We start from the raw sequence: 24,877 nt of genomic DNA, 5'->3' as shown, positions 1-24,877 counted from the left end.
AAGTAACCTGACCAGCAACCTTATGCAAATATGGATTGTTGCTTTGCCTGCAATTGACAGTTGAATATCCATGGCAAATATTGGTGTTTGAGGCATATTGTTTTTAATAGTTTTATTATAGTTTATAGTTTAAAAATAAACACTTTTGTATAAACAGACAACCTATAAAGCACCCAGGTCAACATAATGAGAACGTCAACACAGCCATTGTAAATATTAAATGATAAAACAAAATGTCACCAAGAGTATTATGTAACTGGTTACAGAATCCTGGAGAAAAGGATGGACACATACTGTATATATATATTGGGTTCATCGTGGCTTTTTCCAGCAATGCCAGATTTGTTTGTCTGAAGAATGGTTCAACACAGTCGAAATAATATTTTTTAAAAAGAAACAAGAAAAAAAATGAATAGTAAATTGTTTTTGATTGTAAGGCTCTTTTAAGCACCCCGATGATTGTCAAGCTCAATGTGACATTGTTCTTCTTTCTTTGTTGTTTTTCTCCCTTTTTGAATGGCAAATCAATCTTAACTCACATGCCACATTCCACTTTCCACAGTTACATTTAAAGGCATTTAAACTAAATGATCACATTTTGACATATTGGGCATATCACGTTATACACTTAAGACAAAACAAGGCCTTCTGCAAGGGAACGAGAAAAGAGAAACATGTCACGCAAGCGTCCAGTCCATCCATCAGAACGTGCAGATGTAGCAGAGATCTCAACAGAACATTTCTCAGAATTTTCTTTGTCAGGCCTATGGTGAACTGATCTGAAACAAAATCAAGAGTTGGTAATATATTAAAAACAATGTCTGAAACGTGTTAGTTATGGCAAAGTTGTGGCTTTTGCAAGTTCCCTTGTGGACACAAATATTTGGCCAGGGTTAAAGATCTTTTAAGAAACATATTTGAAATACCCACACAATATGAGGAATCTAAACTCATGGTTGAATGGAAAAAGTAATTAATTGTTACCAGACAGTGAGAAAGGGGCTTTTAGGAAGAACAAGCACAGAAATGCTGAACTACTCTCACATGGTCTATTTTAAAACACAGTAAGACTTGAACGTCTGCCAGTACCAGATCTGAGTGAAACAAGAATTTGCCTCTGTCAGGGTAAGCATCTGTTTTAAATTCAAAAGTACTGACTAAAATAGAGGAATTGATCCTTGGTTCCAGCAAGAATAATCTAGAAGAGATTTTTGGGTATAATTAAATTTCAAAGACGATTTAACTAACAACATAACCTGATAAGTCAGAAAATCAATATCAGTTCAATCCAGTTTTGGTTATGTAGCCCCTTAACATAAGAATATGTCTCAAATTATTCTACAGGCCCAGCTAGAACATGAACCTTTATCCTCGAGCCTCCATATCATACAGTAGGAAGCTGAGGGTTTGAGGATGAAGAACTTACAGCAGCCATCTCAAACGGGCTCAGGGTCTGGCTGAGGGCATCGAACATGCCAGGACTCATGGGTGGCTCTGGGGAGGAACATGTTGGTGTCGTTGCATGGGTTCTGTACACATCAATAAACCGGTGGACAAATGAAGGACACAAATACAAGGAGAAGTTAGAGTGTGAACAATAACATACAGTACGAGGATTATAATGAATTAGAGTGACTGACAATGTATTGAAAAATGAGTTATTCTGGGATAAATCACTACAAACAGTATATACTCCCTCTATTAGTCTATAGTCTTCGATAGTCTATGTTTACTTTGTGTATGTTAGTACTTTGGAATAGTGTATGTTTTACTTTGGAATCTTGAGTCATCACCCACTTCTCTCTCACTCTCTCTCTCACTCTCTCTCTCAGATAAATGAAACCATGTGTACTTACATTGAGGTTAGAGTGGAGATTGGAATCAGAGACATGGGAAAGTATGGAAAAACTGTTGGAAGAGGAACAATGAAACCTGTTTAATGGCTGCATAACACTAAGGATCAATACCTACAAAGAGAACAACATCTCTAAGTAGGAGATACAGTAACTGTGTTGATAATTGTCAGGAAAATGAATTTAGTCTGTAAATAATTAAACAGGTGTAAAATGAAATGTCTGAAAATAAGAAATGGTTTCTGCCAAAGTCGCTCACTGTGAATCTTGCCTTTGCTCTGCTGACTGTTATAATACTTCCCAAATGCCTCGTCTTTGGGAATATCGGGATACAGGAACTTAAGAGGGTTCTCCGGCACAATGCCATCCGCAATAACCTTGTAGTCCCGGATGATGTCAGGAAATGGAAGAGCAGAGAGTCGGTTCTTTGTGTAGGGTTCCACTGAGATGAACTTGGCCTCCCCTGTGGAAGTGGGATCTGGTTAATGAATACCCCACGACAACAACCGTTGCAAAATGTAAAAAAAATAAATAAAAAAAAACCTCTACAAATAAGGCAACAGTGCAGAACCACAGCAGCCGCGCTGGTAAGTATGGCCTGAGTATGGCGTGAGCCGCTGGAATGTGGGGCACCGGCCTGCTCGGGATTCCCCTCCAGCAGGCTCCTCCTAGCTCTGTTCTCTTTTCTGAGGAGCTGTAACATGCGTGAGTTACAGACACTCATATAATATATAATTCAGGCCACATTCCAACCCAAACACCAGCATCAGAACAATTGCTTTCAAAAGGCTTTTTGATAATATGCCTGTATCTGTTTGACTTGAAGGGTCATCCCACAATTGTAGTGTTGATGTTTAGCTGTTTTGTCAGCTAAACAACATTCTATGCCTTTCCATGCCAAATGACAGGAATTGTATTACCAAACATAGTGTTGAGTTGCTGAGACAAAAGACTGAGCTATAACCAGAGCCATATGCAAAGCTGTTTTATGTTCACACACCAATGTGTTGCTGAGTTCACATACTGAACTGCTAGAGGCTGTAGGCTACATTCACTGAAATTTCCAATAAGGCTAAAACTGATTTTTCTACTGGTACTGGATATCCCCTTAAGGCTCCAGCACATAGACGCCGAAATAAGTGCAGCACACTCCGCTTTCACAATTCAGTTACTTAGATTCCATTGTTCTCAATATAACCCAGCACACCGCTGCCTTTTTGTGGACACACAAAAAAAATCACTCAATAAAATCCATTGTTTATCCCATGCTTATCACGTTCAAATGGTGTGTACTGTACGGGCAGGTGACAGAAAGTGTCAGCGCACTCGTGTCGGTCCCATTACGTGCTATGTGTGTATGTCATTTCACAGTTTTCTGCAACAATGTCTCCATGGCAGACTGATTGTCTACTGTAGGTGACAGACTGATCTGGTAGTGTGTGCCATCCACATTCATAGTGCCAGACTGTACTTGCAAATGTACCCAAATGACGTAACAGACGTGTTGTTTGTTGTGTTGTTTCCAGGGTTGCAGAACGCAGCATTACCCACCAAAGATCCTTGATTACTTCATTTCAACCCTCTCTGCTATTACCACAATGTTCTTGTTACCATGGTTACGTTTTTATCCGCTTCCTGATTTTAGCCACTGAGCAGTGTCTCATGCTTCCTGGAGACTCAGCACTCGCTCACCATTGTCGGCCTGTTCCACCCAGGTGAAGGTGATCCCGCCCAGGTGGCTCTCGCTGAAGCGCAGCAAGAAAGTTCCGGAATCTTTCTCCCTCAGAAGGGCGCGCTCCGTCTCCTTGCTCACAAAGCCCATTATGTTGCTGTGGTAATCAAAGCCAAGAATTTGGAACAGAAAATATTTATTTTGCACAGCAAAACTATGAAAGTGTGTTTGCAACAGATACAGGTATGACATTGATTGGAGCGTGATGAACGACGCTTCTAGTGTATCAGTGTACATTCAAGAAGTAAACAAAGCAGAAAGCAAAGTCAGAAGAATAAGCAGTATTCTCTATCAGCACTAGGTGTGGGTGTGTGTGTGTGGGAGTGTGTGCGTGCAAGTGGAGATTGGAAGATTGGAGATTGTGTGTGGGAGTGTGTGCGTGCGTGTGTGTGTGCGTATGTGTGTGCGTGCGTGTGTGTGCGTGTGTGTGTGTGGGAGTGTGTGCGTGTGTGTGTGGGAGTGTGTGCATACGTGCATGTATGTGTGTGTGTTTACAGATGCATGTAATTTGTGCGTGGGCCTCACCCATCAATCCATACAGGAAGCAAGTGCTTCTTAATGAGGTCTAGAATAGAATCCAACCAAATCCAGAAGCTAAACGGCTTCCCAGGAATATTTTCCTGTATAAGAAAACGCTATTACCAACACAGACTTACGGACATTTAAAATACCCTCAATGCCACAGAACCAATTACAATACCCTCTCCCCCTTACCAGGATCATGGGTGATAATAATTTATCTTTAGCCTCACAACAGGGACAAGAAAATCTTATGCTCATCAAAATGTTATTATGTTCAGATGAGAATTGAAAGTCTAACATACAACTGAAATCATCCACATTCTATGAAGATCAAAAATCTAGGTATTGTTTTTAGTATAAAGAGACTTACGTTTTCTCAGCAAGATCATTTTGACAATTTAATGGACAGCCTATCTTATTATAATATGTCTTATCAAAACAAATTTACAAGTTTACTTGTTTTATGTGCAATTTGTGTTGTATCTGGAGGAATGCAATTTGTGTTGTATCTGGAGGGTCACTTCACGGTGTAGTGGAGAGCTCACCTTGCAGAACTTGGACCAGGACACCTGACAGTCATTGTGTGCTGGTTGCTGGCCTGCAGGTGCAAGCAGAAACACTCCTTTACACTGAAGGCCTGACAGAATGTTGTGAGAACGATGTTGGGAAACCATAACTAACCATCCAACCAACCATTTTAAATAGCTCTGTAAAACCTGCATTTTACTTTTGAATTATGATGACTTCAGGAAAAACTGCCGTTATGGATGTTACGGTTACACGTTATGGATGTGACGTGTCTGAACCAGTCCTCCACAAACTACATAAAACACATACTAAAGTAGTGAATTTTGATATGAAACAATTGAAATAGTAATTATGAAAAACTAGCCATAAAATGATTGCTTCGTCAGTGCCCACTAAGATCCACAGGAAGAATCAGGACAACAAGTCATTTAAAATATAAAAAAGAAATAATTTTTTTCTTTTACTGTCATCAATTTTGGTCAATGATTTCCGGGTTACTGAAACACTAACTACCCACTCATTTGTGATTTGCACACATACAGTACATGCACGCGCACACACACACACACACACACACACACACACAAACACATACAGACAGGCAAGCGCACACACACACACACACATGCACAAACACCCACCTACACGAATGCACAAACAAACAAACACACACACACAGGCACGCATTCGCACGTGCACATGCACACATGCACACACACACACACACACACACACACACACACACACACACACACACACACACATAAACACACACACACCATTAGCACCCTAACACACACACACACAAACACACTCTTAAACACAAACGCAAACTTACACATGCATACGCTCATTGAGATGGAGACAAATTGACAAGCGAGATTTAGTTTTGCGAAGAGAATGTGTAGGACTGAGCGGCGGTCATATTTTGTACCACTATGCGGTACATCTAGCTTATCGCTGGCGTTACTCATGTTACTCTGTGGCAGAGATGGCAAAAGTACTCACTTCCCGTACTCAAGTAGAAGTACAAATACTTGTGTTAAAAAATACTCTGGTAAAAGTAGAAATACTGATTTAACTTCTTTACTCAAGTAAAAGTAACAAAGTACAGGCTTGGAAATGTACTTAAAGTATAAAAGTAAAAGTAGTCTTGTGAATGACAACCATTTTTTATGCAACGGTACCTGGACCACACAAATAGAGTGCAAGAGTGCCAGTCTCTCTTTTTAAATCTTCCCCTTAACCTGTTGGGCATTTCTAGGCTTTCCCGCCCAACATTGCACTGCCTACTTCAGAGGGCAGTGTGTTCTTTTGGCCTACCATCAAATGCTGGACATCTTTAGAAAGCTAAGATCCTGTAGTTTCTTAGGAAGCACTGGCACAGAGTTACAGAGCCTACTGTAGAATATTTTTTTTTCTTTCTGCCGGTCTCTGAACTGACCACATTTCAGCCCTCTAGATCACTTGATATGATTTTAGAGACACAACTGAGCCTGAGCACCAGGTCTTGCGAAGCTGTGTGCAAAAGTAGAACAATATAGAATGAAAAATGAGTACTTTAGACCATTATAATTGCCAAGGTGTGCTCATGCGTTTTGTAATGCCCTATGGAAACTCCTCATAGGATTTTTGGTTACCCAAAATGCATACTGACAATAAAAGTATGCATTTCTGTGGTTTCTTGTAGACTATTTGGATTTGTAGGCCATGTCAGGTTCTGATAATGACTACACAAAATGGAATAATTATACAAAAGTCTCTATTTATGCATTTTCTTTGTTGGCTTCATGGGTGTGTATAAGATGGACTATACAACTAATGTCGGATAAAACAACATGAATATTTAATTACTATGGATTCCTGTGAATATTTCAAGACCAGGAATGTAGTGGTAAAATAAGAGGTGGGTAAACAATTCTGTGATCACAGTAAGGTGGACTGTGCCATGCCGTAGGCCTATCAGATTTTTAGAAGAGGCATTCAGAACATGTTTGATGATGGTGGAGGTTATAACAACAGTATGACAATTACGGGATAATAATCACTAAAATTTTCACTATTAGGCCACTCAAAAATAGGCTATGTCAATCACTAGAAGTATTTTAATATTATGTTTTGTTTTGCTAATGCTTAGGCCTTCCTGTGGTTTTGATCAGCCTAAAAATCTCTGAAATGTCAATTGTAAACACTAAGGTGAAATGTGTTGAAACTGGCATGCCACCAGAACAGACGTTTATCGGCTTTGAGGTATAATAAAGTCTCCAGCCTTGTAAATTCACATTAACGTCACATCCATAACACACCATTAAAGATTTTAAATGTAAGAAAATGGCACAATTTGTTCATCATACTTTACATTGATATAAATCAGCTTTGCACAGACACTTTGGACATGTATGTGTAGCATGTGTAGCAGACACTTTGGACTGTATGTGTAGCATAAACTTTTGGTAACACTTTACTTGACAGTATCGACATAAGAGTGACATGACACTGTCATGAACACATGACACAAAAACCGAATGACACTTCATGAGAGAAACGTTATGTCATAAACGTTTATGACTTGTTTATGACACGTTCATGACAGTGTCATGTCACTCTTATGTCGATACTGTCAAGTAAAGTGTAACCAAACTTTTCCTATCAAACGTTATGAATGTGACATGGCCATGGAACTTGGTGACTTATAAACAAGAGCCTTACAAATGTAAGGAGCTGTGTCTTAGGCAAGCTGAGCATAGATATTGCTCTACCATTCCCTTGTCAATCTGGAATTTGTCAAATGCTAACAATTTGTTGAAACCTTGAGTCCATTTATCCCCTTTCTAAATATGTATAATATTGCCATGTTGTAACGGAGTACTGTCACTACAGTTGAGTATGTGCTCTGACTGCGATACCAACGGGCCTGGCTCTTTGGCGTTGCGGTCAAGCTGCAGGGTTAATGCCCCGGAGACCCGGGTTTAAGACGTGGGGTCACTGCTCTCTCCCTTCGCTACACATGTGAAAAATGTTGTTTCTGTATTGCACACCATATTTATGATGTAAAAAGAGTGTAATTCTCCATCAGATTCAATCAGGTCAGTTACAAACAATAAAATATAGACCTAAATTAACATTTTAACAACAGTTCTATTTTTGTTTGCGAAACTATTTTTTTTTCCATGGTAAGGATGACCTTTGTATGGAATAGCCCACATGCAGAATTCACATTTCTCACGTTAGACACATTTAATTGTTCTTAATAATCTGCAGCGTGACACAGCGAGACTGCGCACACCCCTTTCTGTCTGTCAGCACCACATATTTGTTTTCCCAGATGATGCTTCCGATTGTTGGGATTATCCCACGCGCTATCGGCATGCCCAGACATGAAACCCAAGACTGTCTGAGAGTCTGCCTGACATGTACAGTAATCAGCATGGAAAAAAACACATTGTCCTGTGGTGTTTTACTAAGCCATGAGGGCACCAGTGATAAAGAACATAAATGTTGCCGTCATTTGGTCAGCATCTCAATAGTTTATGTTAATCATTTATATCTCAAATTATGTCTTATTTTGTTGGCTGGTGTAAAACTGTAATTGAACAGATTCATGCAACTAAAAAAAACAAAACACAGAAAGACTTCAAAGGAACCTGACCTAAATCAATTCCTTACTGGTGTTAGTAAACCACTATTGGGGGTTAAGAACCAACGTGAAACAAATCATCCTTAATTAGCAAGTACACATGTACACAAAGTACACTAAATAAGTACACAAAGTAATGTTTAGTTAGTGCACTAAATGAGTGAAAAAAGTAATGTTTAGTTAGTGCAGTAAATGAGTACACAAAGTAATGTTTAGTTAGTGCACAAAAACAGATGCGTTGCAGTAGAGTGACGTTACGTGGTGTAGCGGTCCGACTCACCCAGGAGTTTTTCTCCCAGCATGCTCAGCTGCTCCTTGTTGAGGCCGCGTCCGGCGAAGGAGGAGAACTGCCAGCTGAGCACCTCGGAGAGCTGGCTCCATGTGCCCCTGGGAGGGCTACTGAAGAAACTCAGGTTCTGATGGAACACAGGACAAGAGAGGTGAGAGAGAGGTGACAATAGTGTGTGTGTGTGTGTGTGAGAGAGAGAAAAGGTGAGAGAGAGGTGAGAATAGTGTGTGTGTGTGTGTGAATGTGAGAGAGAAAAGGTGAGAGAGAGGTGAGAAAAGGCTGTGAGAAAGAGTTTATGAGATGTGTGTGTGTGTATGTGTCTCAACTTTCTGGTCTAATGGCGTAAGTAAGTGGGTGAGAGCTGTAAACGATGCACATGCAGTGTAATTGATATGTATGACTCGGTATGGAATCTGAAAATTGTGTGCTGTTAATGTGTGTGTGTGTGTGTGTGTGTGTGTGTGTGTGTGTGTGTGTGTGTGTGTGTATGCTTACAGTTTGGCCATCAACTGTATTGTGTGCTAAGTGCACAAGGTTTTTGAAGTGCACGTGCAAGTATGATTATTACCTCCGGCTCATCAGTCAGCAGGTTATACCACATGACCGAGGCCCAGCCAGCAGGGAGCTGGCTCACGTTGGAGATCACCACCAGAGGCAGGGAGCACGTCTGAGGAGAGAGAGGACGGATGAGGGAGAGAGGGACAGAGAGAGAGAGGACGGATGAGGGAGAGAGGGACAGAGAGAGAGAGAAAGGATGAGGGAGAGAGGGACAGAGAGAGGAAGAAGAAAAGGAGCTTAGTTTGAGTTCTAGACTAGATCTAGTCTCTATAAAATGTTACACGTTCATAGAGATCCAGTCTATATAGCGTTACAAAACGTGAACTGTCATGCATGCATATGTACAGTATGTTTCAGCATACAGATGCATGACAGCTACACTATTATTTGACTATTGCCCTTCTATGCTTTTATTTGCTATTCCTGTTTGCTTTTGTTTATGTAAAGCACATTGAATGACTTCTGTTTATGAAATGCGCTATATAAATAAACTTGACTTGACTTCATTGACTTTGTGCATATTTTGCTGACCCAGTGAGTCTTTGGCTCATTTAAACATGACCTTAAGGCTTTTAGGCATTTTATGACATTGCAGCAACATTGTTCTGAGGCGCTGTTAGAGTGCTTGTTTTGATATGTTTTCAAACGGACGGTTTCAAACGTGGTCTAACAACCCATCAAATTGTTTATTGTCACATGTCACATGAATTGCAGTATGACCATTCAGATTGAGGTCACATTGCAAAAAGACCTGTATCTCATTTAGGAACACATATGGAAGTGGCCCAAATCAGAATAAAAAAAAGTCAGATTCCATATGACTTGAGCTGTCCACACTGTTATGACCAAATAAGATATGTGTCATATCAACTGAAATGATGGTAATGATGTCTATTTATACTCATATACTATACATACCTAACTCTACTTATCTCTGTAGACATGTCATCTGGAAAACCTGTATTTATCCAACTATACACTGTACATTTTTAATCTCTACTGTCTACACAACTGCACAGAATACCATACTCTACCTGCACTTGGTACTTAATGCTTCTTTGCACTTCTGGTTGGATGTCAACTGCATTTCATTGACTCTGTACCTGTACTCTGCTTGAATCTAATCTAATCTAATGTGAACATACTGTAGCCATGGTGATGTAGAGACATTACTTCATACAATGGCATTCATATCAACAGAAAATACAACTAAGCTGAATGTTGAGGTGTCACTAGCTTAGTACATGTTGTGGCTTGTAGTTGGTAGTAACAGTGGTTGTAATACTGAAGACCTTAAGATCGAAAGTGAAAAGACAGTGAGAGCCCCACCTCTAGGAGGTGGTGTGAGCATAGACTAGAACTGTTCTATATATACAGTCTATGGGTGTGAGAGTGTGAGGGGACTGACCGCCAGGTCGATGGTCATTCCCTGCAGACAGAACTGGGCTTCAAAGCTGAGGGAGTGAAGCTCCTCAGTCACAGTAAGGGGGCCCTGTAGAATACACACGCACACACACACAGACACACACACACACACACACACACACACACACACACACACACACACACACACACACACACACAAGAGAATGAGAAACACATACACATAAACAGTGAGCATTCAAATGGCTGGGGACTGAACAATAAAATTAAAAAACATTTCTTTCCTTGGACATTTTGCCTGGACATTTTTACATTATGTGGATATGGAAAAGAATGCCCATTGTGATGGATATCCCAATAGTTATCATGTATCTTTCCCTGTGTTTTTGTGAGGCCATACTAAAAGCCACCAGCGGGGTAAACAGGTTGCTTACTGTATCTCCTTAAACAATCAGTGAATGTGGTTTTATTTTGGCAAACTGTGCAATGTCGCCCTCTACTGTTAAGTGTTTACGTGTAGTCGGGGTGAAAGTTGAGGAGAGAAGAGCAGAATTAGAAGTAGGAGTGAACACATGAATAGCTGGAAGATTAACTGACAAAAACATATAGATAAACATACCTAAGAAATTAACATAGCCATGTACAGTCCATCCATACATGATCTGAACTAATGTTCAGTTTTACTCATGTCAAACCAAACTGTGACAAAAAAATAAAGTGAATGTCTTACCTCATTTCCTTTTGTGCCACTAAACTTCTTTTCTTTCAGTTGCTGCATTGACAGAAGTGATCAAAGTCATTTTTAAAAAATATCTCCCTTTTAATGGCACATTTATGTTCACATGCAGTTACTACACCGTACATTAAGGGATGTACATGTATGCTGTGTAAACATAGTGTCTATTAAAGGCAGATTACCAGGTGTCTGAACTCCACTGAGAGGCAGCCATTGGAGGACTCCTCCACATCCATCACCTTTGTGTTTTGGGTCAGGATAAAAAACTGCCTATTCCTGAAATGGAAAGAAAAGTACAAAATAACACACAAGACTAACCACGTGTTGTGCTATATGAACATATTCATTTACATGTTTATCCAAAGTGACTTACGGCAACAGAATAACTTTTAAGATATTAACATTTAAGTATTTTTACATTTAAACTCTAAAGCTACAGTTGCAGTATTAGAATAGCATTTAACACTTAAGCATTCACCTATTCACAGAACAACTTTTTAGGCTAATTAGATAAATAGCATTTACAGATGGTTACAGCTAATATTACTGTGTTATGTAAGTGCTGCTGAGTGTGTGACCTGCTAAGTGAAACTGGTCTAGAAGAAAACAGGAAGTCAGTGATACTCACACTTTGCCTGGTGGCGGATCCCTGCACACACAACATTAAACAAAAACAACAGAATCACCATCTGCAACAACGACAACAAAATCTTGTGGTATATCCGTTCTCACATGTGTTACTACTACAGGTGTGTGACATTACATTTTCATGTGATGTGTGTGTGTGTGTGTGTGTGTGTGTGTGTGTGTGCGCGGGTTGGTGTGTGTGTGTTTTTATGAATTACTACATGTTACCGTGCAGGCTCTACTGGTTCATTAACAGGTTTTATTTTCATGTGATGTGTGGTGTGTGTGAGCGTGTGCAAAACTGTGGGGAAAAAAACTGGTCTGATGGCGATGGGTAAGCGCCAATTTACGCAACCAGATACATTTTAAGGAAAAGCAGAGGCACTCACTTGTCAAATGTTGTCTTCACTTTTAGCTGGTAGTCCACCTCTGGCAGTTTCACCAGTAACCTACGCCACAGGCGTCAAACAAAGAAAAATATTAACCACCACCAACTGCAGTGCTTGGAAAACTAGTCCCACATAACTGATGTGGAAAGAGAGAGTTGTTCTATTTCAATTGATGTTGCATGGTGTGAGACATAAAGAGCTCCATTGCGTACCTGACCTTGGTGGTGAACTGCACTTGTGTTTTGATGATAAGTGGTTTCTGTGGGTGCGTGGGCATACACGGTTGCTTTTCCACTACGAAGGAACTACAGACAAGACGGACAAGAGCATCATTGCTTGGTCAAAAAAAAAAAAAAAAAAACATCACACAGGTTGACCATTCTACCAGTGCCACATTTTGCCATGCTTCTCTCTATCTAGGTATTTTGGTAGGTAAGTAACCTAGATAACCAGTAGGTAACCTTTGAAGGCCACCATTTTTGACAAATGCTGTTACTCTGCATTTTTGGCATGCGCACTGGTTGAGAAACTCAAAAAATAAGCTCACAGCTTTAATGTGAACAAAGGCCTGTACCGTCTCTCTCACCAAGAACAAAGGTTTCTTTTTTTCCCCATCAGAAGCGAGGCACCAGAGAGAGGGCTCCACCCTGGCACCTTTCTCTTTCTGCTGAACACCAATTCAATGCCAGTAAAAACCAACTGGGTCAATTTGAAAGGTGGGCGTCTAAAAATAGACGGGCCCGGGTTCGGAATTTTTTCAAGTTTGATGATATAACCTTGCTGTGCCAGTCTGGTGAAATAGTGGTGCATTTCTGCCAGTCAAAAAGTGGGGACAAGAAATAGAGCAAATGCCTCCAGAATCAATCCGAAACAACTTTCGGAGTGTGAGGGCGTTTAAGTGTGCCATGAACGAAGACACAAGGGGAACAATGCAGACAGACACCTCAACAGCTCGGGGTTGTCCTAGCTGATGTAAGCAGTACTTCCATCACCACATGATAAATACCAGGTTGGTGACAGAAATCAAATCAATTCTCTTCACCCATAGAGAACAACCTTGGATAAACAGTGTGAAGCACATGGCATGATGCAGCAAAATCCAACAAAAGCGGCCAGACAGCTAGTTCTGTGGTCTGTATAATCAGCACAACTGTACCACCACAGAGGGGATATTGTGCATTTGTTATTGTATCATTCAGATGGTCATTCCCCCAAAACCGCTTTAGGTTTGGTCAGGTTAATTGAATGTAATCCTGCAAAGCTACCATCCACCGTACATTTTTCTACCTTTTGTTAACCTGATATGTACTGTATATATAACCTGTTAATCTATTAACCATTTTTTTGGCATTCAACAAAGTTGAATCTGACATAGTTTATAACACTTATGTCCAGTAGTTCCACTGTACCTTTTGATGAGGTGATAGATGAGAAATTTGACCTGCTCTTCCATCTGTGGTTTCTGTAAGGGGATGGGGTCACTCTCATAGGTGACTTTGTGGATGAGTTCGCCCAGTTTGTCCAGTTGCCGTTTGATCTGAAACAAGCTCTGTGCTGTCAGGGTGAACCTACGAAAAGAGAACAAAGAAAGCTATACATTACAATGTACAATGTCCTGACATTGTGGGAATGGTTAACATTCACAAACTTCAGCTAGACTGAGTAGAGAAATGTATTTTGTGAGACAACCATTTCGTCATTGTGTCTTGTGTTTTGTCTAAAGGGCCTCAGTAAGCAATTCTTATTGTACAGACTTAATTGCCTTCTAGAGACATTCCCTTTGGTGGTTTTGGAGCCAGGATAAAGTTTTGGCCCATCAGATGACTAAAGGAGCTATTTTAAAGATTGTTAGTCCAGGATGTCAGTCAAACAAGAATACACAAGTGAATGGCTGGGCAGAAGACTGGGCTACTGGGAGATGGAGGAACATAATTCACAGCTACAAATCATATATCCCAAAATACCCTCCATGTATTTTACATACATGGGCATCTTCTACCCAAACCAAACCAAATTCAATTTCATTGCAAAATCTATTTGAATTTAATCTAAACACATTCAATATACTCTGAGAGCTTTTGTAAAAAGTAAAACTATAGTATAATCAGATTGGATATAGTAAAACTATAGTATAGGCAGATTGGATATAGTAAAACTATAGTATAGGCAGATTGGATATAGTAAAACTATAGTATAGGCAGATTGGATATAGTAAAACTATAGTATAGGCAGATTGGATATAGTAAAACTATAGTATAGTCAGATTGGATATAGTAAAACTATAGTATAGGCAGATTGGATATAGTAAAACTATAGTATAGGCAGATTGGATACAGTAAAACTATAGTATAATCAGATTGGATATAGTAAAACTATAGTATAGTCAGATTGGATATAGTAAAACTATAGTATAGGCAGATTGGATATATTGCCCTGCACTGCCCACTGCAATGACACTGTGTAATGACTCCCGTCTGGGCAGGGACAGAAGACTTATCTTCTGATTGGATCTATAACTATAGTGATAATCTAGTAATATGCATACTGTGTGTAATTAGTACTTCTGTTCCCAACACGTGCAACCTGTGTAGCGTGTCAGAGTAATGCAAACAACTGTCACATCGTGTGTAGTCACTGTGGAGGTCCAGCCGTACCAGTTCTGTAGCTGGTCCATCCCAGTGAGAACCGGACCTCCGATACAGGTGATCTGCTGCCGTCGTTTCCAATCCATGAGCTCCAAGTTCAGCTGTGTGCTCATCATGTCGTTGATTTCCTTGATGACATCAGCCATCTTGGACAGTATTTCCTGCACAGGGGATCCTTGAAAGGTAAGTTCTTCCCAGTTCTAATTCTAGCAACCTTATCTCTTATATATATTATTATTATTATTATTATTATTATTATTATTAAGGATAAAAGTCAGTGAGTAGCAGTAGTATCTATAGTGATGACAGTCAGTAAGTCCATTTCTGAGGGCCTTGTGATCTCTCATTCAGTGTTGATAGCCATACACAGACCATTAGTTCTGAGGATAGCCCAGAGATCAACAGATATACTCTAAGGCAGTGTTGTCATTTAACCCACTCGTTAGTTATTAAAAGTAGGATCCTGTGGCTGAGTCAGACATAAAGATAAGATATTATGTGCTGACATTTTCCTCCACCCACTTATATGTTATCTATGTTCCATTAAAAAAATGTTAGGGGTCAATTCTTTTTCAAATTTCCTTTTAATATCATTGATGCTAAATATTATACACAGCCAGGTTCTAGGTACTGTAGAACCAGAGACCAGTTCTACAGAATCTTTGGTAGAGCCTCAAAACCATCTCAAATTATGACACCATTGACCTTAAAATCAACAGGGTTTTTGGGAATGATTTTTGTCCAACAGCTTATGTAAGGACTTAATGTAGACATCCTTTAGATGGTGATATACAGTATAAACATATGAGTTCACTCAAAGGGGAGAAGTGGGCATTTTGTTGGTTTATAATGAAATATGTAAGTGCCTAACCCTGGCTGAGATTACCCAGGCTTTTAGCCAGTGAGACATAAATAGGTAAGGTCACAAGGAGGAACACTGAAACATGTTGTGAGGCCCTCATGGAGCACCAGGAGAGAGAGAGAGACAGAGAGAGAGAGGGGGGGGGGGGGTGAGGGACAGACAGAGCAGGTAAGTATCACTGCCTCAGTGTGTGAGAGAGAGAGACAGACAGAGATAGAGAGAGAGACAGTGTGTGTGTGAGAGAGAGAGACAGACAGACAGAGATAGAGAGAGAGAGAGAGAGAGAGAGGTGCACTTGCCTTCCGTTTGAAGTCCAGGCGGTTGAGGATCTCCTGGAGCAGGGCCACTTCCTGTTTCATGCACTGTGAGTTCCTCTCCACTGGATCTGCGGACACATGCACAGCCTCTACCCAACCACCACGACTTTTCATATTATCTACTACACCTTTGCTACAGCATTGGATATTGTTTTGTAGTATAATTATATTAGTGACAAACCTGTGCAATTGTTAACTAATAATTTGTAAATCTTTGTTTTGACTTTGTTTTGCTAGGAGAATGAAGCCATGAAGCTCTTCTAATAGAAGGTTTACAACTTTCTCAGAGTTGATGTTTTCTAAACAAACTTCTGGAGGAGCCCAGGAAGCTTTGCAAAGCCTTTTATCTCCTCGCCTTTCTCCTCCATTTTACTGATAGTCCTATGCTCATAGTCCCATAGCGGGTGTCAGTGGAAATCACTCGCACGTGATCCCCGTGTTGGTATCCCAGGACTACATGCTTATTCTCAGTGCTCAATATCAAATAATCCAATGGGTGAACTAGTGAACCCACATTTGGCACTAATGTTTTGTCAGGATGCCTCCCAAGAACAATGAAGCATTTGAGAAGTGGGATTTCATCTACCAACCTCGCGACTGGAGAGTTTTATAGCGGAAATCAAAGTCATCTTGCATGTCCTCCAGATATTTCACTGCCTGGTCCATCATCTGTTTGAGATGAAGTAAGACGAAAATATATGATTTCCCGTTAGCAGTTTGTTTGGTCACAGTGTACATCTGAAAATGAGGGCTACCCTAAATTGTACTCCCAGGAATGAAAATAAAGGTTGAATGACAAATTAATAAAGTAAGTAAGTACATTTAATTTATAAAGCACATTTAAACACAGCATAAACTGACCAAAGTGCTGCACAGTGGATAACTTAAAAGACAAATAATACAAGAAAAAACACATTGGACCAATAGTCATAATTCTATAAAACATGAATAAAAGTAAACCTTCAATATCAGGGCACACAACACAGAAATACAGAGGATGAGCAGGAGTTAGGGAACAAGGAAGGCCAGGGACTAAACGTGGGTTTGTAGCCTGGATTTGAAGGCAGAAATGGAGGGAGCAGATCTAATATCCAGGGGGAGCTGGTTCCACAGACGTGGAGCAGCAACTGCAAAGGCTCTATCACCCCTCTGTTTGAGCCGTGAGCGTGGCACATGCAGAAGCTCTTTATCTGAGGATCTCAGGGGCCTTTGAACTGAGTAGGGCTGTATAAGGTCAGTGATATAGGTTGAGGCAAGTCCATTAAGTGCCTTAAAAACAAATAATACAACTTTGAACTGAATCCTAAAAAAAACTGGGAGCCAGTGCAAGGAGGCTGTGTATTGAACAAATTTCACATGCACAAATGTGGATCACAGTTACCTGAACGCTACTCCGAATCACAGCCACGCGGTTGTCCAGGTTTTTCTGCCTTTCGAAAGCTTCAGAATTCTGCATAGACTTTTCCAAAGGCCCCTGTAGTGGGTAGCAGAGAAGTGAAGACATTCGTGGGATGTGCACTGGTGACTAAACTTAACTAAACTTGTTACTTCATTGGCAGTGCAGGACTACACAACACAAGAGAGACACAAGAGCCCCAATAATGTGCTTCACTTTAAGTGAAAGCATAAGCAAAATTTTAAATTACACTTAATAATTGGAACAGTAAGTAAGTAAGTAAGTAAGTAAGTAATTGGAACAGCACTATTAATTGAATTAAATATAGTATATTTTACGTCCCATATCCTAGATCTAGTATAGTACCTGTCTGTATTACAATGCCAACTCGTTATATTATTACCTTTTTGAACAACAGCTTATTTATTTTTTTCCCTTTCATGATGCCTAGAAAATGGTGTGCCACAAACCAAGGTATGATTGTTTTTGTGCAATGAAAGGAAAAAGTTTATTTTGTATCATATAATCAGTCGGTGCATAGCTAAATCTAAATAATGGCACCGGCCTAACAGCCAAATTTCACAGTCAAATGAAGACCAGTACAACCAAGAGATGACACCAAGGGCCTGAAGTTAGAATGAAACGCAGTAAACATGCCAAATCATTATTAAATCTGTTTTACACATGTAGGGTGTAGGATGTTAGGAGCCTTGTTGGCCCAAATATAAGAAAACTAACAGAAGGAAGAAGAGGGCTTGAAGTTAGAATGAAACGCAGTAAACATGCCAAATCATTATTAAATCTGTTTTACACATGTAGGGTGTAGGATGTTAGGAGCCTTGTTGGCCCAAATATAAGAAAACTAACAGAAGGCAGAAGAGGGCCTGAAGTTAGAATGAAACGCAGTAAACATGCCAAATCATTATTAAATCTGTTTTACACATGTAGGGTGTAGGATGTTAGGAGCCTTGTTGGCCCAAATATAAGAAAACTAACAGAAGGCAGAAGAGGGCCTGAAGTTAGAATGAAACGCAGTAAACATGCCAAATCATTATTAAATCTGTTTTACACATGTAGGGTGTAGGATGTTAGGAGCCTTGTTGGCCCAAATATAAGAAAACTAACAGAAGGAAGAAGAGGGCCTGAAGTTAGAATGAAAATCAGTAAACATGCCAAATCATTATTAAATCTGTTTTACACCTGTAGTGTGTTGATGTTGGGTGCCTTGTTGGCCCAAATATAAGAAAAAAAGAAATAGCACAGCTTTTTCTTTCCTTCGTCCATAGTGTGGTCATCTGATGGAGTAGTTTTAGAGTGCACTGGCATTGACACCCAAGGCACACCTTTACCTGTTCCCATAAACCCTTATGAAGACCCAATGTGCATTGAAACATGTTGATTTTCTCACTGTTTGTTTGTTTTACCTGTTCCTGTATGTTGGCTAAAGAGATGATCCTCCTCTCCTCTCTCAGACAACTGGAGATGATCACAGCCACTTGGACTGTGTTGGTCTTATATTTCATCTACAGGACAGAGAGAGCTTAGCTTTAGGTGTGGCCATGTTTGACTGACTAGAAGTGAGTGTGGTTATGGGGGAAGAGGGACTCAAGATGCACAGAGAGGCTCTAACTGTGTACTGTGTACTGTTACAATGTTATCGTTGTTGTGCTTCAACTGTGATATACCATTTTTTACAGCATCAAAAGTGAAAAGAAGAAAAAAAAATGATAAGGGGATGAAACTGAAACTAAAACTCCTGGTTAGTGTCATACATGTTATAAACACTGCATTACCATTATATTTACATAAAAACATATGCATAATGGTGAGAAACTAAAGTGTTTCCTGTAAACTAAGACTTCAAAGTACCATATTGACTGAGTATTTGAGTATCCTCAATACCTTGACTCAAAGTGAAAGTAGAACATGTTGTAACCAAACTTCCATTCCACACATTTTAAAGGATACTCCCCCAAATGAAACATGATATTTCCTCATATCAATTCATCTTTGAGCTCACACTACAAAGCAAAACGTCACCCGCATCCAGGTGGCCTCTTGTAGGATCACAACCCTCTCTTCTAATACCCCATGTAAATTCCATAGCTTCACCTATCAACCAAAAACACTGACATTTGTCCATCCATCTGTCTGTCTGTCTGTCTATCAGTGCCCCCTCAGAATGTGTCAAGGGAGAAATACCCCAGCCTACATGCAACCACACACAGGCAAAAAAGCCCTGATCATAATCATGATGACTCACACATGCACACACGCGTGTTTGTGTATGTGCGTTTGTGTGTGTGTGTGTGTGTGTGCTGTTTTGCTTCTTGGGGCTGTTTCTTATGATTATGGTTTTAGGCAGAGTCCTGATTCCCTGCTCCCACTCACACAAGGGAATTTTACACCCTGTGGTTGTTTGCTGCTCGTCCGATTTTGACTCATGACGTTGTTTAACTCAAAAACGACATACACCTACTCCCTGTCTGCAACATAATGCTTGCTCAGTAGAAATAAAAAACAAACCGAGAAGAGAAAAAAAAGAGGGGGGGGGGAAGAAAAAATCTTGGTTTTGAAATTAGACATGTACTTGAAGGCGTGGAAAGTTCATGTCTATTTTGACAATGTCACTGCAGCTTATGTGATGATGACTTTTTCATTTACAGGAGGAAATCGTGAACTAAACACATGACACACACCACACGAAAGGCTGTCATGCTAAGCAAGCTGCACCTTTGTGTTCTGAACTCTGTAGAATAATCGCTTTCATACAACATCATACCCCAAAACAACACCGGAGACTGTGACCGCAAGCCTCTCTCTCTTTCTCTGTTGAGGTGTGTTTCCACGGAAGTCACGTCAAATGCAGCAAAAGCATGACAGTGACAAGCTCTGGCCTCAGGGTTACTGAGGGGCCCTAACAGACGTCCTTAAGGGCAGCTTAAGATACTAACTTATGCGTCTTTCACACCTTCACACCTTCCTCCCTAATGATAAAGAATTATCACACCCTTGCACACCTTCCTCCCTAATGATAAAGAACTATAGGGATCTTATGGTATTTTGAGACATGTTTATGTTGATGTTTGTGATATTTCGCAGACGCTTTTGTTATATCTTATAGTATTTTGGGACAGTTGTACTATAAGACTGCATTCGGGTATTACAGCATATCATAGAAGTATTATACACAATAGAACCACTATAGAATCGGATAGTATTACAATAGTTTGTTTTCATAAAGGGGTCACTCAATCCCTGGGTGTGGGTGATGACATGGAGTGCCAGTAGCTCTTACCTAAGGTAATGGGTTCACCTTTAGAGCAGGTAGTGCACCATAGATTGCTTGGGAGCAACATAAAGTGTCTGCTACATAATTTAATAAAATACATTGAACTGAATGTAAAACAAGGATGTAAAATTGACTATATTGTAAAACCTTTATGTCTGCATTGGCCTCTTTGATGATGAAACAATTACCATGGTAGTGCACATGACCCTCCTGACCCTGACTGCTACGGTAAAAAAAGATTATGATTCTAAGGGCTAGCGCACAGACAAAAACGTGTTTTCCTGTGTTATCTTTCACTTCCTTAGAAATACTGAGGGACAACTATACAGTCTACACACGGAAATAATCATCAGCAAGTGAGAACTACTCCTTATCGAGGGAAGTTGTATTTCATAGACCCATGCCCATGACAGCAGCACCCTTCCTGAAGGTCTCTAAAAGCCCACTTGAGATAAATAAAAGAATCACCGCCCATTCAGAAAAGACCTCATGAGATATGGTGCAGGTATGTTTATGGGTGCACAGTACTCACCTGAAGCTGCTGTGTGATCCTCTTGAGGTTGTGCCGGAGGAGGAAGTTGGGCTCTTGGGAACACTGGCGGTCAAGCTGGATGAGGAGGTTGTTAAACAGCACAGTGGACATCGACTCGTGGTTGGCGGCCGTTTCCCTGGAGATTGGAGGAGATTTGTGATGTCAAAATGCTGTTTTTGTTACTTCATGTGCTATTTTCTACAGTACACTACAGAAGATACTGTATTTTTTATATATACTGTATATAGCCTATATATATATATATATATATATATATATATATAGAGTAGAGTAGAGTATCATTTAATAATCCTGAGGGAAATTAAGGTGTCCAGTAGCATACATACATAAATACAGAATAAAAAAAACACAAAGACATTGCACATATATTTACCATACAGCACACGCTTACATACATCTAGCCAAAGTCATCAGATCTCTCACACACACACACACACACACAGCTGTGGTTGTGATGAGAAGAAGAGTGGTTCATCACATGTGCCATAGCTGAGTGGCACATAGCAAAGAGCAAATATATATAAGCATTTCTGCCAAAATTGTGCCCATATTAACTTGTTTTATTTTTATTTTATTCAAAGAAAATTTCTATGATTTATGATAAGCTGATAAATCTTTTTCAAAATGTTTTTGTTTTCACTCCTCACAAGTGCAATGGCTGATGTTTACTTATTCTTTGAAAATCAACCATTCCTCCATGTAACCCTTGCTATTAAATAGTACCTGTTATTAAATAGCAGTTATTTCAAATATGATCTCAGACCACTCCACTCACTGATAGTAATATTTCATTGATATATGTGTTTCACAACCTGCACACAATACCACAAAGAGTCATTGCAAGAACACAATATTGCTATCATAAGAAAAGCATTCACAAGCAGTCACACAAAACTGTCACATTTGTGAGACACACTTTTCCATATTTACAATGCATTTCTTTCATGCATCCATCAGTCTCTAACAATTACACAACTTTAAAATGTTGAGTAGTCACACGTTTTTCATTCATGTGGCAAAAGCTTTATCCAGTTGAGAAAGTGCATTTAATACTCAATGGTGAGTAATGACAGACAACATACCAGTCTTGCCCCTCAATCCAGTTGGCCAACACCTGCCGAGCCTCCATTGGGAAGGTGTCATCATAGAAATAATCAACCTGCTCCAGAAACTTGATATCTAACTGTTGAATTTGCTTCCACTGACTCATTCTGAAAGGCCAGGCAAACATAATATACATCTAGACATAATCACATAATTACAAGAGAAAACAATGGTGCATTTCAGACTAGCATAGGACTTTATAAGGTGTGCTTGATAATATTCTTACATGTATCTTTTTAACAATAGGCTACATGTAATAAACACATTTGATGTTAATATCTAAGATAAGTGACTGCACTGTAGTCTACTCTAGGCTCTTGGGAAAGAAGACATTCAAAAATTAAAACGGCTACAAAGAACGCAGACGTATTCTATTGGAAGACGTTGAAATACACAATGCGCATAGTTTCTGCTGTGTGTTGGCAATTGTTGGCCATAGGCTATTATTAGATCCATATCAGCGATTACAGTATATATCCTTATCAAACATGTTTACAATCGGGACTACATAGCCTAGTTATGCTCTTTTCAAGTAAACCTAACCCTGTTAAACGGATTAAAATGACATTACTAAAAGGTGACAATAGTAGGCTAACACTTCCATTACAATCATAACATTTAGACTACTAGGCCTATTGAAACCATATGGGTCTACTACTACTCGTATTTTGAATATCTTGATAGATTAAATCGATTAAATAGATTCAGGTAGTCTTTATCACGTGTAGTATAGGTTACAGGAAGCGAAGGCATAAAGTGACACTACCTGCAACTTCACCACTGTAACTCCGTGTGCGTTTTGAGTTCTTCCCCTTCCTCTGAGTCAGATGCGCCTTCGGCCCTGAATGACAAACTCGCACACTACACAGTTTGCTTATGTTAGTCACTGGCCCCTCCCAGTGTGTTTTGACGTGCTTCCTCCTAGCTGGTCGGTTCAGTTCGTGTTGTAGGTGAGGTCGTTTAGGCTTGACACAGGGGCGCAGCTACCCATTTTTTGAGGGGTATGCAACAACAAATTGGCGCCCCCCCCCAAAAAAAAAAAAACACAAACAAATAAAGTAAAACAAAAGGCCAATAATGTATTACATATTATTATTTTTTTTATTAGTTTGGAATGGCACAAATTTAGAAACCATGGGGGTGCACTATGTTCCTATGGCCGATTTGAACTTGAAGTAGGCCTATTGTAAAATGTCGCATTGTCACTGTAAGAGTCTCTAAACGGTTCTCATAACGTCCTTTTGCCAGCTGTTGCTCACAAAGGATAAGGCTGATCCAACTCTAGCCTTTGTTTGCGCCACATTGACAGCACAATATTAAGTTATTACAAGGAGTCTTCATTGTTAGGAAATGGAAACATGTAATGAGTTGTTGCTAGTGAGACATTTCTGTTTGCAGTTTGCCATTAAAAGTGCAGTATGAGCATGGTAACCACCTAGCTATCTTGAATGGAATAGGCCATGTTTCAATCGGCATATGCTTAGCAAACGCTAGTTAGTCTGGTAACATGAATAACATGAACATGAAACGTGTGCCTCCAAGCACAGACGTCACACTTTAAATCCTACCTGTTGCTTTTCACCATCCACTTATTTAACTACTGTCGCATCCCTTGACATGCCATCTCATTTTCCCTTTCTTTTTCTATTTTTAGCCCCCAACAGCTTTTTTGCTTTATCCATCTTTTTCCATAGACGAAAACTCACTACTCGTACCTGCTCACTCAGCGCTCACGGCGCCCCCACTCCCTCTTTTATGTCAAAATTCTATGATAGAATCTTATGAGATAGGGTGCCTACTCTAGCCTGTTAGTGTTCTAAAATGTTATTTAACATTGAGGAAATGCAGAAATGATTTAGAAACGTACAACAGTAGCTACATATAGAATATACCAAATATAGTATTATTATTATTATTATTATTATTTTTACCATCGCTTTGGCGCCCCCATGGTGCTGCGCCCCTATGCGCCGCATATAACGCATACCCACTTTTTGAGCCACTGGCTTGACAGGTAGACCACGACCACACCGTCTAATGTAGGCTATAGGCTATTTACCATTCTAGGCTGAAGACATACGGGCACTGAAGTAAATTAGACCACTGCTTGGTTGGATTTAACCATTGTCATGTTCTTTAGAACGTATAGCCTATAGCTACCATGGGCCCTATCACATGAGTTTGATGTTCAGTGTCCTGTGGTGGGTATAGGCCTACAGAAAATCTACACTCAAGTAAAAGTAAAAATGTACTTAAGTAAAAGAAGAAAATCCTTTTTGAGAAACTTACTTAAGTAGCCTAAAAGTAAAAAATATGTTATTAATACTCAACTTACAAGTTACTTTCCATTTTTTATATTTTTATGCTGTGCTGGAAAGCGTAAAATAGTTAATACGGGTAAAACAGCACTTCTACATTTTTTTTATATAGGTAAAGCAGGTTCAGTGGGCCAAT

General features: G+C 39.8%; 1 protein-coding gene across 5 annotated transcripts; it reads right to left on the bottom strand.

Moving 5' to 3' along the window:
• Positions 1–365: 365 nt before the first annotated feature.
• Positions 366–23,299, bottom strand: stat4 (signal transducer and activator of transcription 4). Of its 5 annotated transcripts, none has more exons than XM_042084040.1 (24): positions 23,190–23,299; positions 22,402–22,530; positions 21,299–21,434; positions 18,899–18,997; positions 17,460–17,552; positions 16,669–16,747; positions 16,061–16,167; positions 14,909–15,060; positions 13,664–13,822; positions 12,467–12,559; positions 12,255–12,314; positions 11,867–11,887; positions 11,421–11,514; positions 11,233–11,274; positions 10,528–10,611; positions 9,130–9,228; positions 8,553–8,688; positions 4,653–4,705; positions 4,111–4,205; positions 3,546–3,682; positions 2,113–2,316; positions 1,857–1,908; positions 1,427–1,529; positions 366–779 (listed from the first exon to the last, which is right to left on the bottom strand). In XM_042084040.1, exons 2-24 carry the CDS (start codon positions 22,527–22,529, stop codon positions 765–767), a joined length of 2,241 nt encoding a protein of 746 aa, XP_041939974.1. In that variant the 5' UTR covers position 22,530; positions 23,190–23,299; the 3' UTR covers positions 366–764. The 5 variants fall into 5 exon arrangements, with proteins under 5 accessions (XP_041939974.1, XP_041939986.1, XP_041939989.1 ...); XM_042084052.1 differs by having other exon boundaries at positions 2,125–2,316; XM_042084055.1 differs by having other exon boundaries at positions 16,061–16,146.
• Between the last annotated feature and the right edge of the window lie 1,578 nt (positions 23,300–24,877).

This window comes from Alosa sapidissima, chromosome 2 (genome assembly GCF_018492685.1).
Source record: "Alosa sapidissima isolate fAloSap1 chromosome 2, fAloSap1.pri, whole genome shotgun sequence".
NCBI classification, from domain to species: domain Eukaryota; kingdom Metazoa; phylum Chordata; class Actinopteri; order Clupeiformes; family Clupeidae; genus Alosa; species Alosa sapidissima.
The sequence above is the reverse complement of the archived record's forward strand: the minus strand, read 5'-3'. Positions and strand labels throughout refer to the sequence as shown.